Below are 25568 nucleotides of genomic sequence, written 5' to 3'. Positions count from 1 at the left end.
CTCCCTCCCCACCTCCCCCCTCCTAGTCCTCCCCCTCCTCCTCCTCCCCCCTCCTAGTCCTCCTCCTCCTCCTCCCTCCCCTCCTGTCCTCCTCCTCCTCCTCCCTCCCCCTCCTCCCCCCTCCTAGTCCTCCTCCTCCTCCTCCTCCTCCTCCTCCTCACCGTGCTGCGCCTCCCTCTGCTCCAGCTCTTCCCTGAGCTGCTGCTGCTGCTCCTTCATGCGGGCCAGCTCCTGGCCGTTCCCCCAGCTGAGGCGCTGCAGCCTCCGGGCCAGCCGCTCCAGGCGGTCCCTCTCCAGGTACGCCGCCTTCATCTCCGCCTTCAGCTCCTTGGCGCTGCCGAAGTCGCTACCTGGAACGGGGCGGAGCTACTTATTGACCTATCAACGCGCTCCCTGAGGAAGGGGGCTTGTCTAAAGGGGTGATGTTATTCCACCAGGTGTGGGTGTGATTACACGTCGTTGGAAAATCTGGCATTTTTCGTGTGTTTTCACATGAAAACACACAAAAATGTGTTTTCATGTGTCCACCTAGAAGTCTGATGGACAGATAAGCAACATTTGCTACAATCCACTTGGTAGGATGGTAGACGGATCTGTCCATCATACATCTAGGTGGACACGCCCACTAGTGATGTCACGAGGGCACAGGAAAGGGCAGATTCTCAAACGGCTGGTAATGGCTAATCACACTCACCCTTTAATTAAGGGGCGGCTTCATTTAAGCTAGAGTGGTGATGAGGGGATGATGCGGTGTTGGAGGGGGTGTGTTGTAAGGTGAACCAGGGCGGGGCTGAGGTAAAAGGCGTTAGCAGGCAGGCTATGGTGATGGGCTGGGGGGGGGGGGGGGGCTCACCTGAGATGGCCGCCATCTTGGCTTCGTGGAGCGCCAGGAGCTGTGTTTCCGTCTCGCTGACCTTCCTCCGCAGGCTCCCGCCCAGACGCTGACTGGTGACCACCTGGGGGACGAGACAGACACGGGCTCCGTCAGACCTCCGCGCGCCGACCGACCGACCCACCCGGACACTTTCATCCAAAGCGCCTCACAATTCATTCACACATTCACACACCGACGGCGGAGTCAACCGCGCAGGGCGACAGCCAGCTCGTCGGGAGCAGTGAGGGTGAGGTGTCTTGTGTCTTCTCAGGGGCACCCCTCGACACTCCGGGGATGAGCCGGGGATTGAACTAGCAACCTTCCGGTAACAAGGCTCTACCTCTTGAGCTACTGCCGCCCCAGTTCTCTCTTCCTCGACTCTCTCTCTTTAACGAGGCCGTCTCCACCTGTGACTACCGGAGGGCGGGAGAGAGACGGGGGGGGGGGCTTTACTTTGAAGACCGGTTGACGGACGGATGACCAGGTGACGTTTGGGGACTGTAACCTTTACCGGAGAAAGAGGCTTCCTCTGCTCCCCGTGGCCAGGCGTTCGTGGCTGACATCCTAATAAAAGACTCCATTAGAATATCGGGGGGGAGAGGGGAGGAGAAAGGGGGAGAGGTGTGGAGAGGGGGGGGGAGGCTGAATGTCATGGGGCTGACGGCGGTGTCAGCCGGCACGACCGCCGAGGGGCCGAAGACGTCGGATAAGCCGTGTCCCCCCCCCCCCCCCCCCCTCTCTCTCCCCCTCCCCCCTCTAGTTCTGTCCTTTATACCTGTGTCCTTCAGAATGGGTTTTCTTCTTCTTTGAATTAGCACCGGCGGAGACCCAGAGAAGGTGCTCGCTGTGTCCCTGGGCTAAGGCAGCCCGCTCCCCTCCTCGTTAAAGGGAAGGTTGTGAAGATTGTTTTTCTGTCTGATCCGGCAGATCAGGGCGCTCCTTGAAATGAGCGTTAATGTGAGTGTTTCTTCTTTGTGTTGATATTTATGTGTGTCTGTGTGTGCTTGTGCGGTTTCGTGCGTGTGCGTGCGTGTGTGCGTGCGTGCGTGCATGATGGCGGTTGTGTATGTGTGTGTGCAGTTGTGGGCGGTTTCTGCGTGCGTGTGTGGTTCTGCGCACGTGTGTGTGTGTGCGTGCATACAGTTTTGGGTGCTTGCGGTTGTCTGTGGTTTCGGTGTGTGTGCGTGTGTTCGAACAAGGAGAAAGGTAGTAGGCAGTCCTGCATCCAAATGACCAAAGTGATAAGTGATGTCGCTCTCAGCGGCTCTCGGCTAACGACCAATCCAGAGGTGACCTCGTTACCACGGAAGATCTCTCCTATCCGACGCTCATCAGAGAAATAAAGTTAAACCGATTTAACGAAGCACAATGCGAGTCGATACCGGTAGATGTGTGGCTCATTATTCATCAGGGTTTTTTTAATATGAGAGGTGTCAGAGACCGGATAGCCTGTTTGTTGAAAGAGAATCTCAGAGGAGCACGCCGCCCAAGGCAGATCTTCCAATCCCTGCTCCGGGATCCTCTCTCCAGGGCACGGAGACTGAGGTAGCCCTCCTGCTGAGCTTCCCCCCCCTCTCTCTCCCCCTCTCCCTCTCCCCCTCTCCCTCTCTCTCTATCTCCGACCCTCTATCTGAGCCCCTGGCAGTATTGAGGCGCCTCAGCCTCTTGCTAACTACCCGTGGCGGGGGTCTGAGTCCCACCCTCCTGCCGGGTGGAGCTCCTGAGACGCAGAGGGATGGGGTAGGGCATGGGGGAGCCTTCCAGCTCACGGGAGAATACGAGCCGGTATGTGCATATGTTGACTCATGTATAATACACAGGCCGTGAGGATTACAACGGAGGTTTATTTAACTACACATATCTCCGCTGGTGGATCTTTGCACGCACACATGCACACATACCAACGCACACATGCATGCACACACATACACACGACGCATGCACACATACACACACACCGATGCACGCATGCAAGCACCCACACATAACAACGCAAGGAAGCACACACGCCACATACATTCATACTGACGAACACAAACACGCACACACACACACACACACACACACACACACACACACACACACACACACACACACACACACACACACACACACACACACACACACACACACACACACACACACACACACACACACACACACACACACACACACACACACACACACACCATCAAGATGCAGGACCATTCCTTAAAGTCTTCTTCACAAAGTTTACACTGCTTCCGGCTCCCTAATTAAAACGTGGTTTTAGGCACACATGACTTCAGAGGAACCATCATTTGGGTTGGCATTACATAACCCGATACCTTGGAAGATTAACATTTCTATTTTTAATTAAAGAGCCAATTAGTTTGTCGTCAGTGGAGCTGGTGGGAGAGCTTTACCCGTGTCACCCGCGCAGCCCGACTTTCTACAAAGGTCATTTGACGCTTTGATGAGGAAACGGTGACACCCGTGTTATAACTGCTTTCAGATCCCATCTATTCCCCTCCTACGTCTCTAGGAAACCTTCCAGAGATGTTCCTTTGAAAGTATTAAGTGACGATGGGACTGTTTTAAAATGTAAACAACAGGTTGGTCTCTTCGGAAATGTTTGAATTCAGGTTCACGCTAATCAAGACAGTTAGTCCAACAACTGAACAGGATGAAAAGCACAAAAGAGTGTGCTCAGCTGTTTCTGACCGCATCAGAAAGAGCTGAATAGCATGGTTGCTATTGTTATAAATAGGTGCTACTGTGGCCCATTTCCATGGCAGAGCTGGAGCCCCAAGCAATACCCCAATGGCTGATTCTGCACTCCTGACAACACTGGGCTGGCTGTAATCTGGAGCAGCACAGGCTGCCGCTAGCTTAAATAGCATTCAGACCCTTTGACCGTCGCTATTAGTTATCTCCCTGTCTAGCCGAAATACTCAGGAACTGAAAATGAACGATATCACGATGTGACCATCATGAATACACGATACAAAGCAACCTGCCCCATTATCCCCCAGTGAGACGCGTCCTTGATGCCTGCTTATCTATTTGCAACGTTATCATAAGGTTGCCGTCGTAGCACGATAAAGGGGCGTGCTAGGTCAGCAGAGAATAGCAACACGTCTTACTTTAGCGGTAGCCTCTTTGATTGACAGATTCAGAGCCTTCTCCTGTTCTTGGAGTCTGAAAGAGAAAGAGAAACAATAGAGCATGTCGTTGAGATCAAGTTATCCAGGTTAATAGACAACGCATGCAATAAAATGTACATGAATATATAAATGTAAATGGACTCCATTTATACGGCGCTTTCCTAACCGGTGGCCATCTCAAAGCACTTTACAATATTGCTTAACATTCACGCATTTATGAAAACATTCACACACCGACGGTGGTGTCAACCACGCAAGGCAACAGCCAGCTCGTCGGGAGCAGTGCCTTGCTCAGGGATACTTCGACGCTCTGGGGATCGAACTAGCAATCTCTCCGTTACCAGTCAACCCGCTCTACCTTCTGAGCCACATGCCGCCCCCTATATACAGCATTCAGCTCAAAATAAACCAATGAATCCTCAAGTTGTTCTACCGTGAAGGACGACAAAACGCGACACTTTGCTGATCACCGCTTCTACATCAACGTGACGATTTTTTGTTTAACCTACTTCCAACTAATGGGAGCACAAACGACGACCAGCCCCCAACCTTCGCTAATTAACATCAAGAGCATTCTATTGATCCGCCCTTACCTTGCCAGGCAGGCAGCTGTGCCGAACCCCAAGAACTTAATTATGTGCACGTGTAAACAAGGTGCACCGTGAAAGGTCACATTATTTGTCTGCGGAGGAATAAATGCATTAGTTAATGTGAAAACCGAGCATGAAATCCCTCACCCCCTCTGCACCTCAGTCACCTTGAAGCCCGTCTAATGGCTTTTAATTGCAACTATCAGCGTGCCGGTGCGGCCGACGCTGTCTCAGACAATGGAACGCCTGCATTCAGACGGGTAGACACACGTCTGTCCGCGCACAACAGGGGACTGCCGTGGTATATCTTTTGTATCTTGTATCGCGGCATTGGTGGAAAATAAAATAATAATTACTCTTTCGATTTCTTGAGTGCTGCTCAAGGCTCCCCGAAGCGCTTTACACATAGTGAGGTGGGGTGCGTGTGTGTGTGTGTGTGTGTGTGTGTGTGCGTGTGTGTGTGTGTGCGTGCGTGCGTGCTTTTGTGTGTGTGTATGTGTTTGTGTAAGCATGTGGGTGAGTGTGTTTTTGTGCATGTGTGCATATTTGCATGCGTCCGTGCATGCATCGTAGCATGTGCGTGCTTGTGTGCTTGTGTGTGTGTGGGTATATGTGTGCGCGCATATGTGTCTGCGTGAGTGTTTGTATGCATGCGTGTTGGGGGGAAAAGAGGGTTTATCACATCACATCCACTCCTGTGTTTAGACTGAAGGACAGAATCTCAGACTTCTCTGTTCTTACGCCAACGACACAATCAGGGATTTACAGCTAAACAGCGGAGGAGGGCGTCAGTGGCTATCTGAGAGGGAGACGAGGAGGAGGAGGAGGAGGAGGAATGTGATGAGGAGGGGAGGGGAGGGGGTGGGGGGGGGGAGGGAGGGGGAGGGAGGGGGAGGGAGGACGACAGAACAATCACCAAAATCCTGACGAGCCAATATGACAGAGGCTCAACCAAGCCAATCTCGGGCTGCAATTTAAAAATCAGAATGGCCCGTCGGTGGCTCTGCTCTCCGGGGGTGAGGCCGCGTCAGATATCAAATTATACCACAGATGGGGGGTCACGGCCGCTGGAAGAGGCGATAAGTGCAATTTACATGTCTGCTAACCGCCGGCGCCCGGCGTGGCGGCGGGCGGCCGCGCAGAAAGCCATTACCTCGCGACGATGTGATACAAAGTATTCATTTGCATTCGCAGGGGGGGAGAGAAGAACCGTTTCAAATCCTAACCGGGTTCGAGGAGGTGAGAGAACAGGGGGAGGAGGAGGAGGAGGAGGAGGAGGGGGTGAGAGAGAGCAGGCGGAGGAGGAGGAGGAGGAGGAGGAGGGGGGGGAGGAGGGGGTGAGAGAGAGCAGGGGGAGGGAGGAGGAGGAGGAGGAGGGGGAGGAGGAGGGGGTGAGAGAGAGCAGGGGGAGGAGGAGGAGGAGGAGGAGGAGGGGGTGAGAGAGAGCAGGGGGAGGAGGAGGAGGAGGAGGAGGAGGAGGAGGGGGTGAGAGAGAGCAGGGGGAGGAGGAGGAGGAGGAGGAGGAGGGGGTGAGAGAGAGCAGGGGGAGGAGGAGGAGGAGGAGGAGGAGGGGGTGAGAGAGAGCAGGGGGAGGAGGAGGAGGAGGAGGAGGAGGGGGTGAGAGAGAGCAGGGGGAGGAGGAGGAGGAGGAGGAGGAGGGGGTGAGAGAGAGCAGGGGGAGGAGGAGGAGGAGGAGGAGGAGGAGGAGGGGGAGGAGGAGGGGGTGAGAGAGAGCAGGGGGAGGAGGAGGAGGAGGAGGAGGAGGGGGTGAGAGAGAGCAGGGGGAGGAGGAGGAGGAGGAGGAGGAGGGGGAGGAGGAGGAGGAGGGGGTGAGAGAGAGCAGGGGGAGGAGAAGGAGGAGGAGGAGGGGGTGAGAGAGAGCAGGGGGAGGAGGAGGAGGAGGAGGAGGTGAGAGAGAGCAGGGGGAGGAGGAAGAGGAGGTGAGCGAGAGCAGGGGGAGGGAGGAGGAGGAGGAGGAGGGGGAGGAGGGGGTGAGAGAGAGCAGGGGGAGGAGGAGGAGGAGGAGGGGGTGAGAGAGAGCAGGGGGAGGAGAAGGAGGAGGAGGAGGGGGTGAGAGAGAGCAGGGGGAGGAGGAGGAGGAGGAGGAGGAGGAGGAGGAGGAGGAGGAGGAGGAGGAGGAGGAGGTGAGAGAGAGCAGGGGGAGGAGGAAGAGGAGGTGAGCGAGAGCAGGGGGAGGGAGGAGGAGGAGGAGGAGGGGGAGGAGGGGGTGAGAGAGAGCAGGGGGAGGAGGAGGAGGAGGAGGGGGTGAGAGAGAGCAGGGGGAGGAGGAGGAGGAGGAGGAGGAGGAGGAGGAGGGGGAGGAGGTGAGAGACAGCAAGGGGAGGAGGAGGAGGAAGAGGAGGAGGTGAAAGATAACAGAAGGAGGAGGGGGAGTAGGAAGAGGAGGCGGAGGTGAGAACAGTAGGAGGAGGAGGAGGAGGGGAGAGAGGGAGGAGGAGGAGGAGGAGGAGGAGGAGGGAAATGAGGGATAACAAGATCAAGGGAGAAGGAATTAAAAAGTGGTAAGACGTATCTCTCGCCCTGCTGAAACACTCACACACAGAGTTTATAAAACACCCACGCACAAACACACACACACTGTATGCATATGGTTTTTGTGTGTCTGCACTGTATGTTTGTGTCTGTGTGCGTGTGCGTGTGCGTGTGCGCATGCGTGCGTGTGTGTGTGATCATCAACTCATTTCCCGGTGTTACTCAGTGCCACTCTGTGTAAATTGCTTTTGGGAGATATTTTATAGAACTGGGGAGCACAATCTAATATTACAGCTCTTATGTCACATATAAATCCATAGAGTTTTGCAGGTGCCATTCTTATTGTGGATTTACTTCTAAAAGGTATATCCGTATATTTCACACGGAAAGGATTGGATGTCCTACTGACAAATGAGAGAATCCATTCTTAAGATATGTGCAATAACCTAATCGAATGCCGGCTATCTAAATTACAAAAGAGATAAAACTAAATAAATTTCCTCAAGCCTTTGTGCCGGATTCGCAGCACTGGAGCAGCCACCATGTGGCCGCCGGCAGTACTGCTACCAAAATAAATTATTTATAAAGGGATGTCTCTATATTTAGACGTTGTCATTTAACAGACATTTTTATCCAAAGTGACTGCTGAAAGAATTCTGACTGTTAGGCTGAGTGAACAATCAAGCACACAAAGAACAGTGATACAGCATCCAGCATTGTAACAACTAACAGCAATGTTTAGTCAGTTCACATCCTGTCAACAATTTAGATCAAGATGATTTACATTGATAATCCATAATTATAATAACACATTTGCATGGCCATTCATGTTTTTCCGACTTGGCAGCTCGAAACACACGTAGGTCGGAGAAACAGCATGACACGTAGTGTTTGTGATGTTCTTTGCCTGTGTAGTAAATTAATGATTTCTATTAGCTATTCATTTCCGATACCAGTAACGGAAATTCTTTCGATACTGTCTTTAGGGCAGTATCGGAGGAATTTCCGTTACTATCCATTACTATCGATACCGGTATCGATACCGGTATCGATACTAGTATCGATATCGGAACAACTCTATGGTTCCTCCGGCTCACCTGAGGACGGGGGGCGACGGCGTGAGGGCGATGTGCGCCCGGCACTCGGAGGTCACCAGGTCGTTCAGGGCGCGGCTCATCTCCCCCAGCTGGGCGGCGCTGAGGCCCCTCAGCACGGAGCCCCCCAGCTCCTCGCCGTCCCCCCCGCCCTCCTCCTCTTCCTCTTCCTCCCGCCGCTGCAGCCGCTCCTCCAGACGGCCACGCCGCTCCTCCAGCACCGCCAGCCTCCGCCGAAGCTCCTCCATCTCCTCCTGCATCGGACCACCCCCCCGGCACCCCCCGCACCACCCGCCAGGCCCCCAGGGTCAGAGTACTGGAGGCTAACCAGCACGTGTGTAGGATGCATGTGAATATATACATAGCTATTTAAAGATAGTAAAACCCATAATTAGCTCATTATATATATGCAAGCCTTTAATAAAGTGACCGCTACCTGAGATACTGAACAGACTACTGCAGAACCCAGAGTATACTGGACAATTCCTTTTACATAATAAAATGCAGTACAACCCAAAATAAGAGCAGAAGCTTAGATACTAAATAGCATACAGTAGAAGCCATAATGAACTGACCCCTACTGGAGATACTAAATAACATACAGTAAAACCCAAAATAAAGTGACCAGTACCAGAGATACTAAATAAAATACTGTTAATAATAAACTGAGCAGTACCTAAAGTGCAATGAAAGAAAGCTACAAAGAGGAGGTGCTTTACCTCCACCTGGTGCTTCTCCTGCACCAGAAGGTCTCTTGGGTTCAGCAGCTGAGGGGATGACCTTTCAACTGCATCAGGCTCAGGGGACTCCCTGGGAGTCACACATGCACACACACAAATGCACACACACACAAACGTGTCGAACACTCACACACACCACACACACACACACACACACACACACACACACACACACACACACACACACACACACACACACACACACACACACACACACACACACACACACACACACACACACACACACACACACACACACACACACAGTGTTTGATCATTCCCAAATACCACTGTGACCTTTTTCTTGCATCTACATAGCAATTTCATGCGCATATTTTATTACATGTGTGGACACTAGACAGGGGTTCACTGGTGAGGAAGAGGCCTGTTCTGAGGCTGCAGTACAACAGGCCACTGCTCTAGCCCTGCTGAGTTCCTTCCTGTTACAAGCTATTTGCTTACATCTCCACCTCATTGTTCTCTGCTCTGCCGAGCACAGTGTGATGGAAGCCAAGGGTCATTCATTAACTTATTTACCTCCATAACAGGCCGTATAAATGAATGTCATTATACCGAGCAAGTGTAAAGAAAATCAACTGAAACTCTGTAATTGATCGTGATGAACTGTTTGTCATTTAACGTCAAAGAATAAGGTGCTTCTTGCTTGATGCTTGATACTTAGAAGCACACATCATTTACAATCCCATTTGCACAGTTAATAATCCTCAATAGGCAAACATTGGCCACAAAACAAAAGTGCTTTCCCTAGGAGTGAATTATCGACCCACCTGCGTTGGCACTCCAGCGTCCTCTGGAGGGCGCTGTTGACCGCCTGTGTGAGCCGCTGGAGGAAAGACGCGATGCCGGGCTGTCTGGACGGCAGACCCAGCTTCAGGGCACTGCGCTCCAGACACAACTCTCCCAGCTTCTTGCCAAATCGCTCGGCTTCAAAAACACCAGCAACACCGGAAATAATGAATGACTAAAGTGTAACCAAAAACGTTCGACCACTTAGCACACAAAAGAACATGAGATATCGAATATACTGTAAAGTTGTAGTAGTGTGTTGATACAGACAGGCACACAACTAACACACGCAGAGATTGATTTTCCTAATTGCTATAAATTCAATATTAACCTTAAATAATATGAAAACTCAAGCAGTCCGTCTAGTCGGTTGCGCACTATGGTGAAGAAGAATCAATGTTTTTGATTGATAATATGAAAATGTATAAGCTGCTATTAATATAAGTGACTATTAATAAACAACTGTGTGCTAGGCAAGACCAAACAACTATTTAAACTTTCACACGCCAAGGTATATTATCACTTAATGCAAATACTGTCGTTCAAGGTTTACATCAGATAGTTAAAAAGCAAACAGCAGCTGTCACTATTTTATTTTGTCGCAGGGTCTAGAAAATGGGTCAGCATCGAAGGCGTCTCCTTAAAATAATGAACATTTTCCAGTGAGAGTTAGCTAGGTTAAACCAGGGATATTCTGGGATGGATTCAGGCCACAGAGAGAGAGAGCGGGCAGATGAATGCCTTCTTATTTCCATCTTATTTCCCTTTTCCATCTGCATCAGAGGCTAAGGAACTTTCTGAAGTCCAAACGGGATGTTTTACCTCTCATGAGGTCTTCTAACTCATCACTGATGATGAACACATGAGGTCAAGCTCAACTCACACATGGTTAATCTCCTAAGAACCACCAAGGTCCAAGACTCCAATATCAAGTAATGAAGCTATGCTACGATGGGTGAAGTGTGAAGTGACCATTAGTTTCCCCCCCTGCTCCTACTAATTACCCTGGCCTGTTGAGTTACTCACGTGTCTGTGCTCAACATTACAAGATCCATATTTATTATATCAGCTAACGATAAATAATTAACAGCTACTTCATAGGGTCTAGTGTCCTTCGTGAATTCCCTACCTGGTAATATGTCAAATGCAAATAGCTTGACTGATTAAAGTTTGGATTCTTCTGTGAATTCAAATCGAACAAACTGTTGACCAACACATGTTGCTCTTTAGCATAACTAAAATAAGAATTAATGACATTGCCTCCATGTCACTTTACCTGTGTCATAGTCATCATCCAAGATGGCCTTCTGCTGCAGTCGCTGTAGCTTCAACATCATGGACTCAATCTGAGGCAGACAGACAGCAGCGAACAGAAGGATTAGCTAACAGTCCAAAGGGGCCAAGGCTTCACAAACAGACAGCACTAGCAGTGAAAGAGAGTGAGGGGACCACCTTTTGTCAGTTTGAATGGAATCCAACTGGATTCAGTTCGCACAGAATACTAAAATGATGTCCGAGACTGATATTTGGCTTCAGGCTACACTGATCATCTGATGATTATACTCTGAACTGACATTATTACTTTTCTTTGAATGAACTTTGCTTCTCTTTCATTATTGATCGCAAAAGTATGACGTCGATTTTCAGTTCAAATAATGGGATGCTTATCTGGTCTTGCCAGAGGAATGGGAACATGACACATAAAAGGCAAATACTGCTCTTTTTTGCTTCAAATGTATATATTTGTGTTTCTTATTTTCTATAGTATTCACGTTTTATCGGTATAAGATGGTAATTGTTTCACAAAATATTATTAAAAACGATAGGAGCATTACAATGATCTTATTATATATAAATATATCATATATATTTCTTTCTTATTACACATTTCCACAAGTAACTCATTCTCATGAACCACGCGCACCTTGCTGTTGGCGCGGTTGTTCTGCAGGCATTCTCGCAGGACGCCCTCGTACTTCCTCACCAGGGGGTCCCAGCCCTGGTCGGAGAAGGAGGAGGAGGCGGGCGTGGCCGACTCGTAGCCGGAGGTGACGGAGGAGGCAGTGTCCGAGTCCACAGACAGGGAGGAGGGGAACTCCTCCGTACCCAGGGAGAAGGACTCACCGTCGGGCAGCTCGGACCCCCTGCTGACCCCCCACTGACCTCCCTGCCAGAGCCCCTCCCCTCTCTGAGAATGGACCCCTGGCGCTGGTAGCGGGATGCACAGCTTCGGCAGGGGTCGTCCGCTGGCGGTCAGCATCGGGGTCTTGGTTGGAGCGGTTGTCAGCGCGGCGAAAACTGGACTAGAGGTCGACTGTTGCAGAGGCACTGATGGGTTCCGGGCCGGTCGGGGGACAGGAAGTGATGTCACGCCGGTGATGTCGTTCTCTTGGCTGGCGCTGAGCGACTGCTGTATGAAACTAAAGCTGGAGTTGAACGAGCCTCCCCCCGGAGTCTGTCTGGTCTCGGCAGTACCGTACCTGCCCGGCGTCCCTGATTGGCCGCTCCCACCCTGATGGTAGACGGCCCCTTCACCGGAGCCCCGCCCAACGGGTTCTGGCGTGTGCGGGGGGGATGGGGTGGACCTGGGAACCAGCCACGACATCTGGCTGTCTACATGAGGCTGGCGTCCCGGGTTGAGGAGGGGCTCTTGAGGGGTGAGTACCGGACTCTTACAAGGTGTGTTGGGCGTGTCGATGATGCTGCTCCGATCCTTCCTCGCAGGACCGCCCGGACCTCCGTTAAGAGTCTGAGCGCTCCGGCCCTCCGCCTCCTCCTCCTCCTCTTCATCCTCGTCCCCGCTCGTGGTGCTCTGTGGTCTGGGTGGGTCGATTCGCATGTACCCTGGCCTCCACTGGGGCCTCTTGCGACAGGACTCACCGGCGGACTCCGAGGCCTTGCCACCTCCTGACCGTGGGGAGATTAGATGTGGTTAGATGGAAAGCTGTCCAGAGGACGATACAGAGCAAGCTGACACACATAACTAAACAGTTTTCGGTTAAATTGCTCTGCTTGAGATTGGAACACGATCATCGGCAAAGAGAATAATATTAATAATATTGTAACATGAAGGTGGGAGGTCTTCAGAGGATCCAAGGTTCCCATCTCTTTCTTTATTCCTGCCGTACCTAAAAATCTGGGCTTAATCCTCAAGGACCAACAATAACAGACGTTATTATCGCATAACAAATCTCACGCCGTCCGACTTTAACCGGAGCCCAGACTCAGCCATGTTCCCATGAAGCTAACATTGCTGTAGAAAATTAGCTTTTAAGCCAGTGATGACATTTCCCAGCGGTTATGGATCCAGCTGCTGGGAAATACCGAACCGACCTCATCATCACGCGCGCGTTAGACACGCCCTCCCACGGAGGAATGACGCAAGCTTGTGTTTTTACTCCCTCGGGATAAGTCAGCTTGCTAAATCACCATTTTCACTACGTGATGATTCACACAGACAGCTTAAAGCAACACAAAGCATGCAATGTGTAAATGCCTTAAAATAAAACGACAAAAGATTACATGTGAATGATGGTTTACTTTGGTGTACATTGGTTTAAAAGAGCACAGTTATTTTTGGAGGAGCATTGTGAATAAGAGCTGTATGGGTCAATGGCCCAGCACCTGCTCTACAGCCCAGCCTGAATGCTGATAGGACGGGCTTAACGTGTGTGGTGGCGTTGGGGAAGAGGAAGGGGACGGAAATGTAATGAACAGCCCTTTTGTGTACAGCTGTGCTTGTCTTTTCTTTTCGCTCTCTGTCTCGATTTTCTCTCCTCTCAGCCATGAACATGTGCGCGCGCACACACACTGGAAGACACACACACACACACACACACACACACACACACACACACACACACACTCTGACAGACACACACACACTGGCAGAAACACACAGACACGCACACACACACACACACACACACACACACACACACACACACTGGCAGGCACACACACACACAGACACACACACACACAGCCAAATAGACATTGAGACCATGAGCACAGCCAGGCCAAAAGACACACACAGAGATTTGTATCGAATCACAGTGGGGGCATTCAGTGTTTCTCTCACTATTAAACTCAACTACCACACTGTTTGAGCTGCTGAACTAAGAAGAGTCTCAACTGGGAAACCAAAAGGAAGCATACTTATCAAGGAAATAAACCCAAGTCCTGTTGTCCTATATACTACAAAAATGTACTCAAACGACAACAGCGTCAACAACATTGAGAAAACAACATCGTCTCAGATCGAGCGCCCTACACATTCCAAATTAAATGATTTTGGCATGAGAGCTACGACACCCCGACCACAGTTATCTTCTGCTGCTGCAGTATATCAAGACTGAGGACTGAAAAACGCTGGATGAATTATGACCTCCACAGAACGGGCTGCCACGGGCCGCGGCTCAGCCCCTCGTGACCCCTAATGATGTCAGTCCAAAGCCATGTCTAGGGAGCGAAGCGTAGCCGCGACAAAAGGACACCACTTAGAGAGTCGGCAGACCAGCGAGACAAAGAGGGACTTCTGTCTGTGTGTGTGTGTGTGTGTGTGTGTGTGTGTGTGTGTGTGTGTGTGTGTGTGTGTGTGTGTGTGTGTGTGTGTGTGTGTGTGTGTGTGTGTGTGTGTGTGTGTGTGTGTGTGATATTTTCCTTAGTATGCATCTTCTTTCGGTTTGATTTACATTTTGTTTTTACTTTTAGTTTTCATTTCACGTTTGCTAGGGTACTTTATTTTCAAAATGCTTGATTGCAGTTTAGTTTGTATCAGTTTTAGCGATAGCATCAGTCATTTTTTAAGACAAGGTATTACCTCATAACACATGAACAACCATTCACAAAGACAAATTAACCATGATGAAAACTAAAGACCTTTTTGCTGTTATTTTAGCCTAATTTAGTTGGTTTTGTAAACACATACAACCATTTTAGTTACTCATTGCTTTTTATGCAAAGCAAAGTAAATATCACGCCTGTTTAAATTTATTTCGTTTTTTTTCAATAACAATAATAACCTTCCACTGTATGTGCATGTGCGTGCATTAGTACATTGGTGCGTTTGAGTGTGTTTTTGTTTAGCATTGTGTGCTAGGATAAGGAAAGGGAGTGTCCATTGATCCAGGCCTTAGCAGGATCCCACTGTACACAAGGGCCCCCCCCACCGCCCCTTGTGTCGGGTTACCTTCAGGACCATTAGTGGGTAGACTTCCAGATGGGGGGGGGGGGGGGGGGTGGGGGGGGCAGTGTTTCCCTAACCCACCTGGGAAACACAACACTTTCCCTGGGCACTTGATACAACCCTGGCCCGGCCACCAGCTGGTGGTGAAGCACTGAGGCCCCTCAAGGGACTGGGGAGAAGGGTAGAAAGACCAGGGGATGGGAGGGCGACTCTACAGCCACACACTATTCTTAGATTACCCCTCCTCGTTAGGTTATTTTATTCCATAAGAGGTGGAAGGAAATGCTTCACGGCCCATTGTGAAGCGTGTCGAGGGGGGTGTGTGTGTGTGGGGTGGGGGGGGGGGGGTCAGACGCATCATAGCTGTGGCATTCGCGGGCTTCCTGTCGTAAAAAATGTGGCGAATTCCATCCCATTGAAAGACACTTGCGTTTTTAAGGCGTTGAATTATTCACCATGTTGATTGAAAACCTCCCCTCACTATAAAAGCAAGGCCTCATGCTAGCGGTCGGTCCAACGACAGCGAGGCAGAGAGGCCCGCGCTGAGAGAGCTCTGGTTATTTACCTTGGGAGATTAAAAGCCTCTTCAAGCCTCTCACGTTAAACATGGCCTCCCATTGGTGGATGGAGAACCTTCAGCCAAACAGCGGAGGAATGCGCTGGATCTCATAAAAACACAAACGTTTGAGGAGCAAGCTGCTGAGATCTGCCGGTGTCAGCCCTTATGAAGAGCGCTGGGAGGCCTGCTCGGTCACCTTGTTATGCATGATGACTACAGCACTGCGTTTAGGGAAGTGAAAGACAAGTTCCAAAAAAGGGATCATTCTCTTCATTAAATTACCCGATATGAAACCCTGTCTACTTGATGACGTACGTCCTTGTTAGGGTGTGTATGGCTAGGTCAAATGTTAATATCAAGATGTATGTGTCTGAAATATGAAAGAAGACATTTCCGCTCCACAGGCATCAGTGAACTTTATTTCTAAAGAGAGATGCACCCTAGTAAGCCATGATGAAGGCTGATGGTTTAGCAACCCTCACCCTAGCACACTTCCTGTCCAGTCACATGGGACACATTAAGTGGAAATAACAATTGTGAAAAGCTGCAGTTTTACCAGCAAGAGCATTGCTCACTAAATGACTAGAGTATATGATGAACAAAGAAGACAGACAAACAAATATAGACAGATAGACAGACTGATAGAAAGATAGAAAGATAGAAAGATAGAAAGATAGATAGATAGATAGATAGATAGATAGATAGATAGATAGATAGATAGATAGATAGATAGATAGATAGATAGATAGATAGATAGATAGATAGACGGATGATAGATAAATAGCAAGACTGACAGATGGATAGATGGACATACAGACATACAGATGTAAAGAAAGACCGACAAACATATAGATAGATAGATAGATAGATAGATAGATAGATAGATAGATAGATAGATAGATAGATAGATAGATAGATAGATAGATAGATAGATAGATAGATAGATAGATAGATAGATAGATAGATAGATATAGGAAGATGGACAGATGGACAGACAGAGACACATATGTAAAAAGACAGACAGACACACAGATGTAAAGAAAGACAGACAGACACACAGATGTAAAGAAAGAAGGGCAGACAGTGAGTGAGTGAGTGAGTGAGTGAGTGAGTGAGTGAGTGAGTGAGTGAGGGAGGGAGGGAGGGAGGGAGTGAGTGAGAGAGAGAGAGATAATATTCTGTTATCATCTTATGATAACTTAATGCTTTGGTTCTTGTTTAGGATCAGTCAGGCTCCCACGCTAGTCATTATGCTGACTTTTCTCCTCGCCTTGTGTATTTTTCTCAACCACACAACATCTTGGCTGTGCAAACATCACCTTCCTCCCCTCGGCCAAGACCCCTCCACTGCCCCAGACAGCGGATTGGATCCCCGTGAAGTTGCGCGAGAAGTCACCATTCAGATGTCATCCATTCTATAACCGTTTGGACACGTTGTGAGTCGAGTCCCCTGTATAATAATAAAGGATGCACGTTACCTTCTATGGCTTCGTAATGGTGAAGCAACGAGCGACCGGGGTCCATGCTCCCATTCCCGTTACATTGCAGCCCCAGAAGTCCTGCAAACATGTTGGATGTTCACGGATGTCCAGCCAGCAGCCGGCGGCCTGCAGAGACAAAACTCGGGCGCAGAAAGAACTACCTTCAGCAACAGATCACTTCTGGAACAAATAATCCATAATCGTGCCGGGCGATGCCGTAGTAGGGGGGCTACACTGATCTCATTTCCGTTGTGGGAAAGTCGACTTTCTCTTCCTCCAATCTACGATTCTGCTGTGTGATCAAACTCCCACACTGTTAAAAAGATGAAGCCTGCTTGTCGCCTTATAGTCCTCCTTGATCTTGATCTCACTCCAGGCATCCACATGCCTGGAGTGACTTTTCCTCTAGTGAAGCAAGCAAGGAAAGAAACGATCCCGGGTAAACAGATGGGAGACCCACGGCGTTGACACGTCTCTCCCAGGAAAAACTTCCACGGTCCACTTCAGCCAGAAAGCAGCCAGTAGCCGGCCAGGGGCTCCACCGGACCGGTCAGACGCGCAGAGAGGAGCCGCCGGTGGGGTGGATGGTGCGGGTGATCCTTCGCCCCTCGGGAGTGGCAGTAACACGGGAGCAGGGCCCTGATCCTCGCTGCACGGCGCTCCGTTATGTATCGTGGTGTTGGACCATCGAGGACTTCCTACGTGTGATGGAATTTGACTCCCGACTCCTGCAGACCGCCTTCTGGTGGCCAAGAGTCAACCGTCCAATGAGCCGCCGCCTGGGGCTGCACTGACAATTTGATTGTGTGCAGTGCTTTTTTCTGGATAATGGCAATGGAAAATCTTCTGACAGCAAGCAAAATGGTACAGCTTCCCATGCCGTCCGCCAAAACCCTGTTTGCCCTGACAAAATATGGGCTATAAGATAAGCGCACTCATAGACGAGGTTATATGACTGGACTGGAGGATGAGCCAGTTGAGTAGAACTTGTGAGTTTGTTGGCTAAAAAATAATCCTGTTTAGGAAATTAAATTGACCGCCCGTGCCGGATCGTTTGTTTTTTTTAAATCACATTAAATGATCAATGCAGATTTTAGGTAGATAACTTGTTTTCAAACTGGGGATTTAGTTTGAAAAAAATGTATCTCCGCCCCAGGCAATGGAAAAATCGCCCAAGATTGCACTATGCTTATTGACCACAACGTGGCGCCCTAATACCATATACCAACACTTATAGTCTGAAACATATCTATGATAATGTTTATACAGAGATTTCTTATTGTGTTTACTATCAACCGAGCTAATCTCAATTGCTCTGTGGCTACATGTGACATTTATTCCAGAACTGTATTGTACCTTGATACAACATCCAGATATAATTAGCTGCTGTTACAACTATACATTTGACTTCAACAGGCTTCCATTCTTCATCCTGGGGTGAAGATTATTTATCAAGGGAAGGTGTGTGTGTGTGTGTGTGTGTGTGTGTGTGTGTGTGTGTGTGTGTGTGTGTGTGTGTGTGTGTGTGCCATGGTTCCTGCTAGCGAAACGGTGCTTCCACTGCTATTATGTATGCAGTGAGAGTCCAACGCTGGCTCTACTGGTTCTGCTGGTTCTATCTTAGTGGTCTAGCACGTGAGTGTGCAATCACCAGGGTAGGAGTCACTAAAAGAACACACCGTGTTGAAGCCCTGCCCGTAAGTTTATTCACAACTTTGAAATTTCAATGCAAAAAAACAACAACATTGCTGTGACCAAACTTCGTTCTTCCAATTCAACACGTCGGGCCTCACATGAAACAACGAACCTCAATGAAAAGACAATCATAAAAAAAACAAAAAACATTTCAACACAACAATAGCGAAAACCGCATGGTAACAATCGCAGGAACACACCACGTAAACGTAGACCTTAAACATCGCACCGCATCACGCAGCGCCCTCCCCTCAGGGCAACGCCCCCTTTAGGCCACGCCCCGCTCACCCCTCTAGGCCGCCACCCGCCCCTCTAGGCCACACCTCCTATAGGCCACACACTGCCTACCCCTCTAGGCCACGTACCACCCACCCCTCTCGGCCCCGCCCTCCTCTCTAGACCACACCCCCTCTAGGCCACGCCCTCGTCGGCGTCCATCATGGCGTCGCGGCTGGCGAACACGTCGGCCAGCATGTGCTTGGGGATCTCGGAGCCGCGCACGCGCAGCGCGTAGCAGGCGTCCTCCACCTTGGCCAGGCTCTGGCGCAGCGTGTGCAGCTTCTTGGACACCTCGTAGGGCCCCGAGTTGCCGATGTACGAGAAGCCGTCGTGCACCTGCCGCAGGAACTGGCTGAGCTGGAAGGGCGTGTCGATGTCGCCGTTGCCCACGCTGCCGATGCACATGCGCATCAGCTCGCCCGTCAGGTCGGCCACGCCCAGCAGGTAGTCCGACGGGATCACCTGGAAGGGGGGCGCGCTCACCGCGGTCACCGTCGGTGGGGGGGCGTCCTCCTCGGCTGGCTCCTGGGGGGAGAGACGCAGCGGACGGTGGGAGGAGTAAGTAGCTAGCAGGTAACTAGGCAATATCTAGTAAGTAGCTAGCAGGTAACTAGGAGATAACTAGTAAGTAATTAACAGGTAACTAGGAAATAACTAGTAAGTAGCTAGCAGGTAACTAGGCAATAACTAGTTAGTAATTAAACAGGTAACTAGGCAATAACTAGTAAGTAGCTAGCAGGTAACTAGGCAATAACTAGCAAGTAGTTAACAGGTAACTAGGCAATAACTAGTAAGTAGCTAGCAGGTAACTAGGCAATAACTGCTAGTACCTAGCAGTGATCTAATAAATGGTAAATGGATTGCAGTTATATAGCGCTGACCTAACCAGTGGTCACTCAAAGCCCTTTACAATATTGCCCAACATTCACCCATTCATTCACACATCGTCAGGAGCAGTTAGGGGGAGGTGTCTTGCTCAGGGACACCTCGACTCTCTAGGAGGAGCCGGGAACCATACTAGCAATCTTCCGGTTACCAGCCAACCCGCTCTACCTCCTGAGCCATATTCCACCCCATCTAGTAAGTACTCCAGGTCACTTTGGTTACAAAATGTATGTCAGATTAAATGACAGAGCAGTCGGTTTGAAAGTTCAGTCGGAAATTCTTATGGCTGGGTGGATCAACATCGAGAAGTCACGCAGTCTACCTTACAGATTTAATATATCCAACCAGTCCAAACATTCTTTCATTCATTCATTCATTCATTCATTCATTCATTACATCACAACGCCTTTCAGGCCCATGTGCTACAGAACGAATCCCCAGACGAAAGGGTTAACCATTCACAGAGAATGAGAGAGCTTTTAAGAAATTACCTTGGCGTCTGTAGACTGTGCCTTAGTGAACAGCAGCATGGCATTGATCTCCTCCAGGCTGATGAGGGTGCGGTGGCGGATGTAGTGCTGGAAAGAGACAGCCTCGACATACTCCTGGATTCCTGACACATACAATTAAAAGAAGAACAACACAGAACATCAACAATGGGAGCCGGCCTCCGAATCGGTTGTTACCTGTTCTGATCTGAATTGGAGAATGTTAGCCGATAAAATAACTGAAATCTCTGCTGAAACGATTAACTTATTAAATATTCTAGAGGCTGTCCTAGGAAATGAGATCATGAAGTCTGTGTACTGTTCGCCCAATTTACAACATGGATACTATGTGAGAAAGGACTACACTAGGTTGTGATGAGGCCAATTCACAGACTCAAGTTAAAAAATATCTAAAAACCTGACGAAATAAGTAGTAAGGAACCAAGTGATGAGTATGTTGACAACCCCCTACAAGCCATAATCGTTACAGTTTTCTTATTTTAAACCAACTCGGAGTTAAAAGGATAATGTCTTTACCGAGGGAGGTTACAGTAGGAGTATAAATATGCAACATCAGGTCACTACTGCGTCTGAAGCAAGGATGTTCACGTTGTGTGGCGGGCCAGCTGAGATGAATCCTCATTTGTTTTCAGGCCGCTGTGCAAACAAACCAGTCGATAATCGCAGGACGGAAGACTTTGTGTCCAAAGTTTACTTTAAGCGCGGCGACTGAACTTCAAAGCACCCTCTATCTCCCCGGGCTCCCCTACACGAGATCTCAACACTTCACCCCCCCCACCCTCCTCTGACCCCACCCCCCCTAAAAGCCACGCTCACCCGGCACTCAGTTCCAGCTCCTACATCAGACCACTTTCAAATCTGCTTCAGAGAATCTGATCTGCAATGATCTGAGGTGGACAGCACCCCCAACCCCCACTCTCCCATTTACTTTCCTACACTTACTGCTGGAGGCTATTCCCGTTACGGACACCCTCGTCGACTCACCGACTAGCCACTGTCTGAGAAATAACTCTGGGCTGAAGAGGAGACAGGAGACAGGACATCCTAGAGCATCTACTGGCAAGACTAGTATGCAAATATGAGGACAATGCAATTATTGAAATATGAGGAGGTCACTGTTGTCAACATACCCATAAGTTGGTTCCTTCACAGCTTTTTTCGTCACGTTTTGTCAGGTTCAATGCGAGTAGCCATATTGTAAGTTGGGCGAACACACCTTCTAGAATCTTTCGAAACCATTAAAACTACATGGATAATCTATAATTCTGCATTTCAGTCCCAGTCCCGGGTTGCAAGAATGCATTCACCACCAGGTAAACAATGCATGTTAGAAGGATAAAACAACTTTCAAATCAATCATTACACAAGCACAAATGAATGTGCACCCTGCATGTGTAGCCTGGCACATACAGGTTTTGCAGGGAAATTCTACTCAGTTGCATCCATCATATTCCAAGAACTGCAGGCCGTTTGTTTGTATGGTGACTTGGAACCACCCACACTAGTTCCAAACCACGTAGCCAGTGTTACAGCTACGCTGAAAAGCCCACGTTCGCCTGCCGTTATCAGCAAGGCAGCTCCTTTTAAAAAGGACGCCATGGTCCTTTATTGTGCACCGTTTCAAAGTGCACAGCAGTTCGAAGGGGATGCAGACTGCTTGTCCAGCCGTGATTATGGCCGGCCGTTAGGAGAGATTGCCTCTGTATCGGGCCCCGCTCTTAATCTAATAAATGTGATAAGAAACACGGCCAAGTAAATAAAAATGAGGTCTCTAATTGGTGGGAACTGCCTTTGGTCACGTCGCCTGAGTATTCATAGCTGCAATCTATAAATGACTTCCCTAGCTTAGTAGATAATAGCCTGACTCCCTCTAATGTTTTGGTGTTTTCGGCCCACCCCGCCCCCAAGCGTCTTGGCCTGACCAGCCAAAACTTGATAAAGAGATTCATCTACTGAGGGTTACAATAAGCCCTCTCTCACTGAACCGAGACACATCGAACAATACTGGCTTTAGGTAGGTAGGTAGGTAGGTAGGTAGGTAGGTGTGAGGAATTAACACTGTATTAAATGTGACACATCCAGTGAATCGCAGCGGTCGTCGTGAGTTGAATGGATTTCCGTTCTGTGCAGATGCAGTTGTATGTTCCATTCATAAATTCTCTTTTTTTCGATTTCAATACAACAATAATAGAACTACCAGAAACCACCACGTCCTCACAGTTCATACGTGGCTGATAGTTCTCGGCTTCCTGGCTGGGGACAGCATGAAGTTTTTCATTAGCCAGGAGATTGTGATCTGATCTTATCTGGGGTATTGTGAAGGGGATAGGACGTGACCAACACTAGCACTTTGCCATGTAATGACTTAGCAGAATGCTCTTGGATACAATGTGAATCTGACTTAAAAACCAAGGAAGTACATGCTGCGTTACACATAGTGTATCAGCTGGTACATTCGGCTCTATATTGTCCCATAGGGACTCGAACAAACTCTGATACCCATACTACCATACTATTTAGTATTATAGTAAATTAGTACATTTAGTACTTTTTAGTATGGTAGTATGCATACTGCGGCAGCAATACATACTTTGTAAGGGTAGCTGTAGTACGTACTACAAGTAAATAGAAAAAGTATGCAAATCGGAAACGCAGCCTCTGAGACATGAAGGATGGGTTACGCACGACTTGACGTCGAGGGGCGGGGCTTCCCGGTGAGCGTCACGGTGGGAGGAGCCATATGGGATGAGACATGGGATTTAACGTTGATGGAAGGAGAGTGGACCCAAGCACGGGTTCTGTGCCGTCTAACTCCGGTGGAAGCAACCAAAGTACTTCGACATAACAGGTCTCCCGACTATCCGTCGCACAGGTGCCGTGACCAGGGTATTTGCTGTAAGTACTTGTACATTTGTAAATGACCTTAGGCTGCACAGAGGAATAATAAAGAATATACAACGTGAAAGATACCTGCACCCGCATGAATTTAGGTATTGGCAGCCTATTCCTATAGTCGAGGGGGGGATGCCACTAGTTGCCGCTAATGCTGGTGGAACGAAAGAGGACCCAGGCTTGATTCCAAGCTTGCTCACTATCAGTGGAAGGTTACACGAACTTTATTCATCCCAAATGGGAATTAGAGTGACAGTACTGTATACATGTCTTCCCTTCAGCCCTTTGAGGGGGGCACTCAGGGTGGTAATAACTGATGCTGGGAAACTATTGGACATTGTTCAATAACATGCTTGGTTGATATATTAAATAAAAAAGGCCAAACGCAGTGGTCAGTAAGGGATATGAGGAAGTAAACAAAGATGATTGTTGTTTGACGAAATGTGCATAAATTGACCTGTATAAGACCGTTTGTAATAGTAACTTGCAAGGCTTTTTGAAGCATGAGCATCAACATTATTTAAAAAAGGTATCGAAAGATCGTGACAATGATGAAAAGGACAATGTTTCAACTCACCAGCGGTGAAGGCTCTGTGAAACTGGTATATGTCCTCCCCTTTAAGCTCTTCTGCTATTTGAGCAATCTTCCGCCTGACCAAGTCCAGCTTCACATCCGATTCCTTCAGAATGCTTTCCACATCTGTAACACTGCAGGACCAAGACAAGCCCACAGAACAATTTTGTAACAAGGTTAGTTTCGAGGCGTGATGTATTTATGTGATATAATTATTAACATCAACATGCCAATTTATTCAAACTATTATTCTGGTTGAATGGCAAAGCTCTATATGTCCCTCTGAGTCCTATCATAAATTCCCCTAACTTAATCTAAGAATGGGTGCTGTTACACAAAGTCTTGGGTTATACATTGAAGACATCAACAATAACAAAATTATGCTATTGTTTATGCTATTGTTGATATCTAAAATATGCACCCAAAGGTTTGGTGTACAAGCCTTGCACGAAACTTTAGTTATATATTTAAGATATCAACAATAGCTTAAGTATGAGTAAAGACGACATGCCATTCTTCAGCACATGCATTGATAAGGTTGGTTCAAGTGAGCATGCTGCACAAACCGAATCAATCAACTATTGTATCACATAACCTCTTGAGACTGAACCCTCAACACAATACAAATAAGGTATGGAAATACCTGGTTACTCTGTGTAAGAGAAAGATCGTCCTCTTGCTTTCAATGGTGATATCTCGGCTGATCTTGACCAGACGCTCATGTTTGTCGTGTTTTGTGTCGAGCTCCTGTTGAAAAACTTTAGAGAAATGTTAAAAAATTAAAATGGTGTCTGATAATAGCCAACCGCCCATCACAATGTCCCATCATCAGTAGCACATGGGATACAGGTACCTTTGAAGGCAGCGATGACGGGTGAGGAGGACGCGTTGGCACTCGCATCACGTTCCTGCAGTCCGCCTGACTTCTTCAGACATCCCTGGGCTAAGTCAAAGACAATCATTGACAAATCCTGATTCATAGATACTAGAACATCACCCAATCTCGTCAATGGACTGAAATAATCATGGTTAACTAACGTTGTATGGCTTCATGTTAGTATGAGGCTCTGACTGGAGGACAGCAGCACATGCTGCCAACAACCCTTTCAAATCATACTACACGGTTGTTGTAAATTAAGTCATACCTGTCTTCAAAGGCAGAACTTACCGTCTCCCTTACTCATATCTTATGAATTGGATGTTTTTCAATGTAATCTTTCTATAATGTCGAGAAGCTAGTATTTTTTTTACCAACCACAAGGAAAACTACTCAATGCTTCCGTGACCAGTGTTGCCAGATTGGGCCAGGTTTACCCCCAATCTGGGAATACTGTCCGTGACAATGTAAACAAGCCTGATTCGGGCTTGTTTACCATGGTCAACCGTGAATTTAAACATCAACAGAAAAAGAAAGCAGGTTATTAATAGGGTTGGTAAAATAGATATAACAATGAGAAACGAACATAAGCGAAATGGTATCACCCATAAAAGGAAACGTTATCGATTACGACAGGCACCCACATGAGCCGTCTTTCATGGGTCTTTTGCACTTTTCACGTACGTCAGTAGTCTGGAGAAAGGGATCCTGGGATATGTAGTTTACACGGCCTCTCTTGTGGGCGAGCGGAACGCAGACACCGAAACCGTGCGTCTGTTGTGACCTTCGGCGTACAAGAGAAACTGGCACAAGAGAGACACTGCATAATGTCTTCTTCTCGTAACAACTGGAGATATACTGCCTAGTTGTTGTCTTTAATGTGAA

At 48.6% G+C, this 25568-nt stretch overlaps 2 protein-coding genes across 2 annotated transcripts in view; both read right to left on the bottom strand.

Annotated features, from left to right (window-relative positions):
• Positions 1-17746, bottom strand: part of disc1 (DISC1 scaffold protein) — a 38068-nt gene extending 20322 nt beyond the window's left edge. Inside the window, exons 1-9 of the mRNA XM_056608981.1 lie at positions 16970-17746; positions 11669-12651; positions 11021-11090; positions 9726-9882; positions 8917-9007; positions 8201-8451; positions 4000-4054; positions 854-956; positions 162-350 (exon numbers count right to left, since the gene is read on the bottom strand). Coding sequence (XP_056464956.1) covers positions 162-350; positions 854-956; positions 4000-4054; positions 8201-8451; positions 8917-9007; positions 9726-9882; positions 11021-11090; positions 11669-12651; positions 16970-17060 — 1990 coding nt within the window. The 5' untranslated portion in view covers positions 17061-17746. The remainder of the gene's footprint in view (positions 1-161; positions 351-853; positions 957-3999; positions 4055-8200; positions 8452-8916; positions 9008-9725; positions 9883-11020; positions 11091-11668; positions 12652-16969) is intronic.
• A 911-nt stretch (positions 17747-18657) lies between these two features.
• tsnax (translin-associated factor X) lies at positions 18658-25327 on the bottom strand. Its single transcript, XM_056608977.1, has 6 exons — positions 24975-25327; positions 24660-24749; positions 24450-24564; positions 23810-23940; positions 20323-20444; positions 18658-19471 (listed from the first exon to the last, which is right to left on the bottom strand). Exons 1-6 carry the CDS (start codon positions 24988-24990, stop codon positions 19079-19081), a joined length of 867 nt encoding a protein of 288 aa, XP_056464952.1. The 5' UTR covers positions 24991-25327; the 3' UTR covers positions 18658-19078.
• Positions 25328-25568: the final 241 nt, after the last annotated feature.

The sequence above is a fragment of the Gadus chalcogrammus genome, chromosome 15 (genome assembly GCF_026213295.1).
Source record: "Gadus chalcogrammus isolate NIFS_2021 chromosome 15, NIFS_Gcha_1.0, whole genome shotgun sequence".
In the NCBI taxonomy this organism is placed as follows: domain Eukaryota; kingdom Metazoa; phylum Chordata; class Actinopteri; order Gadiformes; family Gadidae; genus Gadus; species Gadus chalcogrammus.
This window is presented reverse-complemented; position numbering and strand designations above follow the sequence as displayed.

What these genes read in the sequence shown, in the direction of transcription:
- tsnax (XM_056608977.1), bottom strand. An exon ending in CGTCATCGCTGCCTTCAAAG is followed by an intron (nt 24,565 to 24,659) that starts GTACCTGTATCC and finishes ATTTCTCTAAAG; the next exon opens with TTTTTCAACAGGAGCTCGAC. An exon ending in CTCTTACACAGAGTAACCAG is followed by an intron (nt 23,941 to 24,449) that starts GTATTTCCATAC and finishes TTGGTCCTGCAG; the next exon opens with TGTTACAGATGTGGAAAGCA.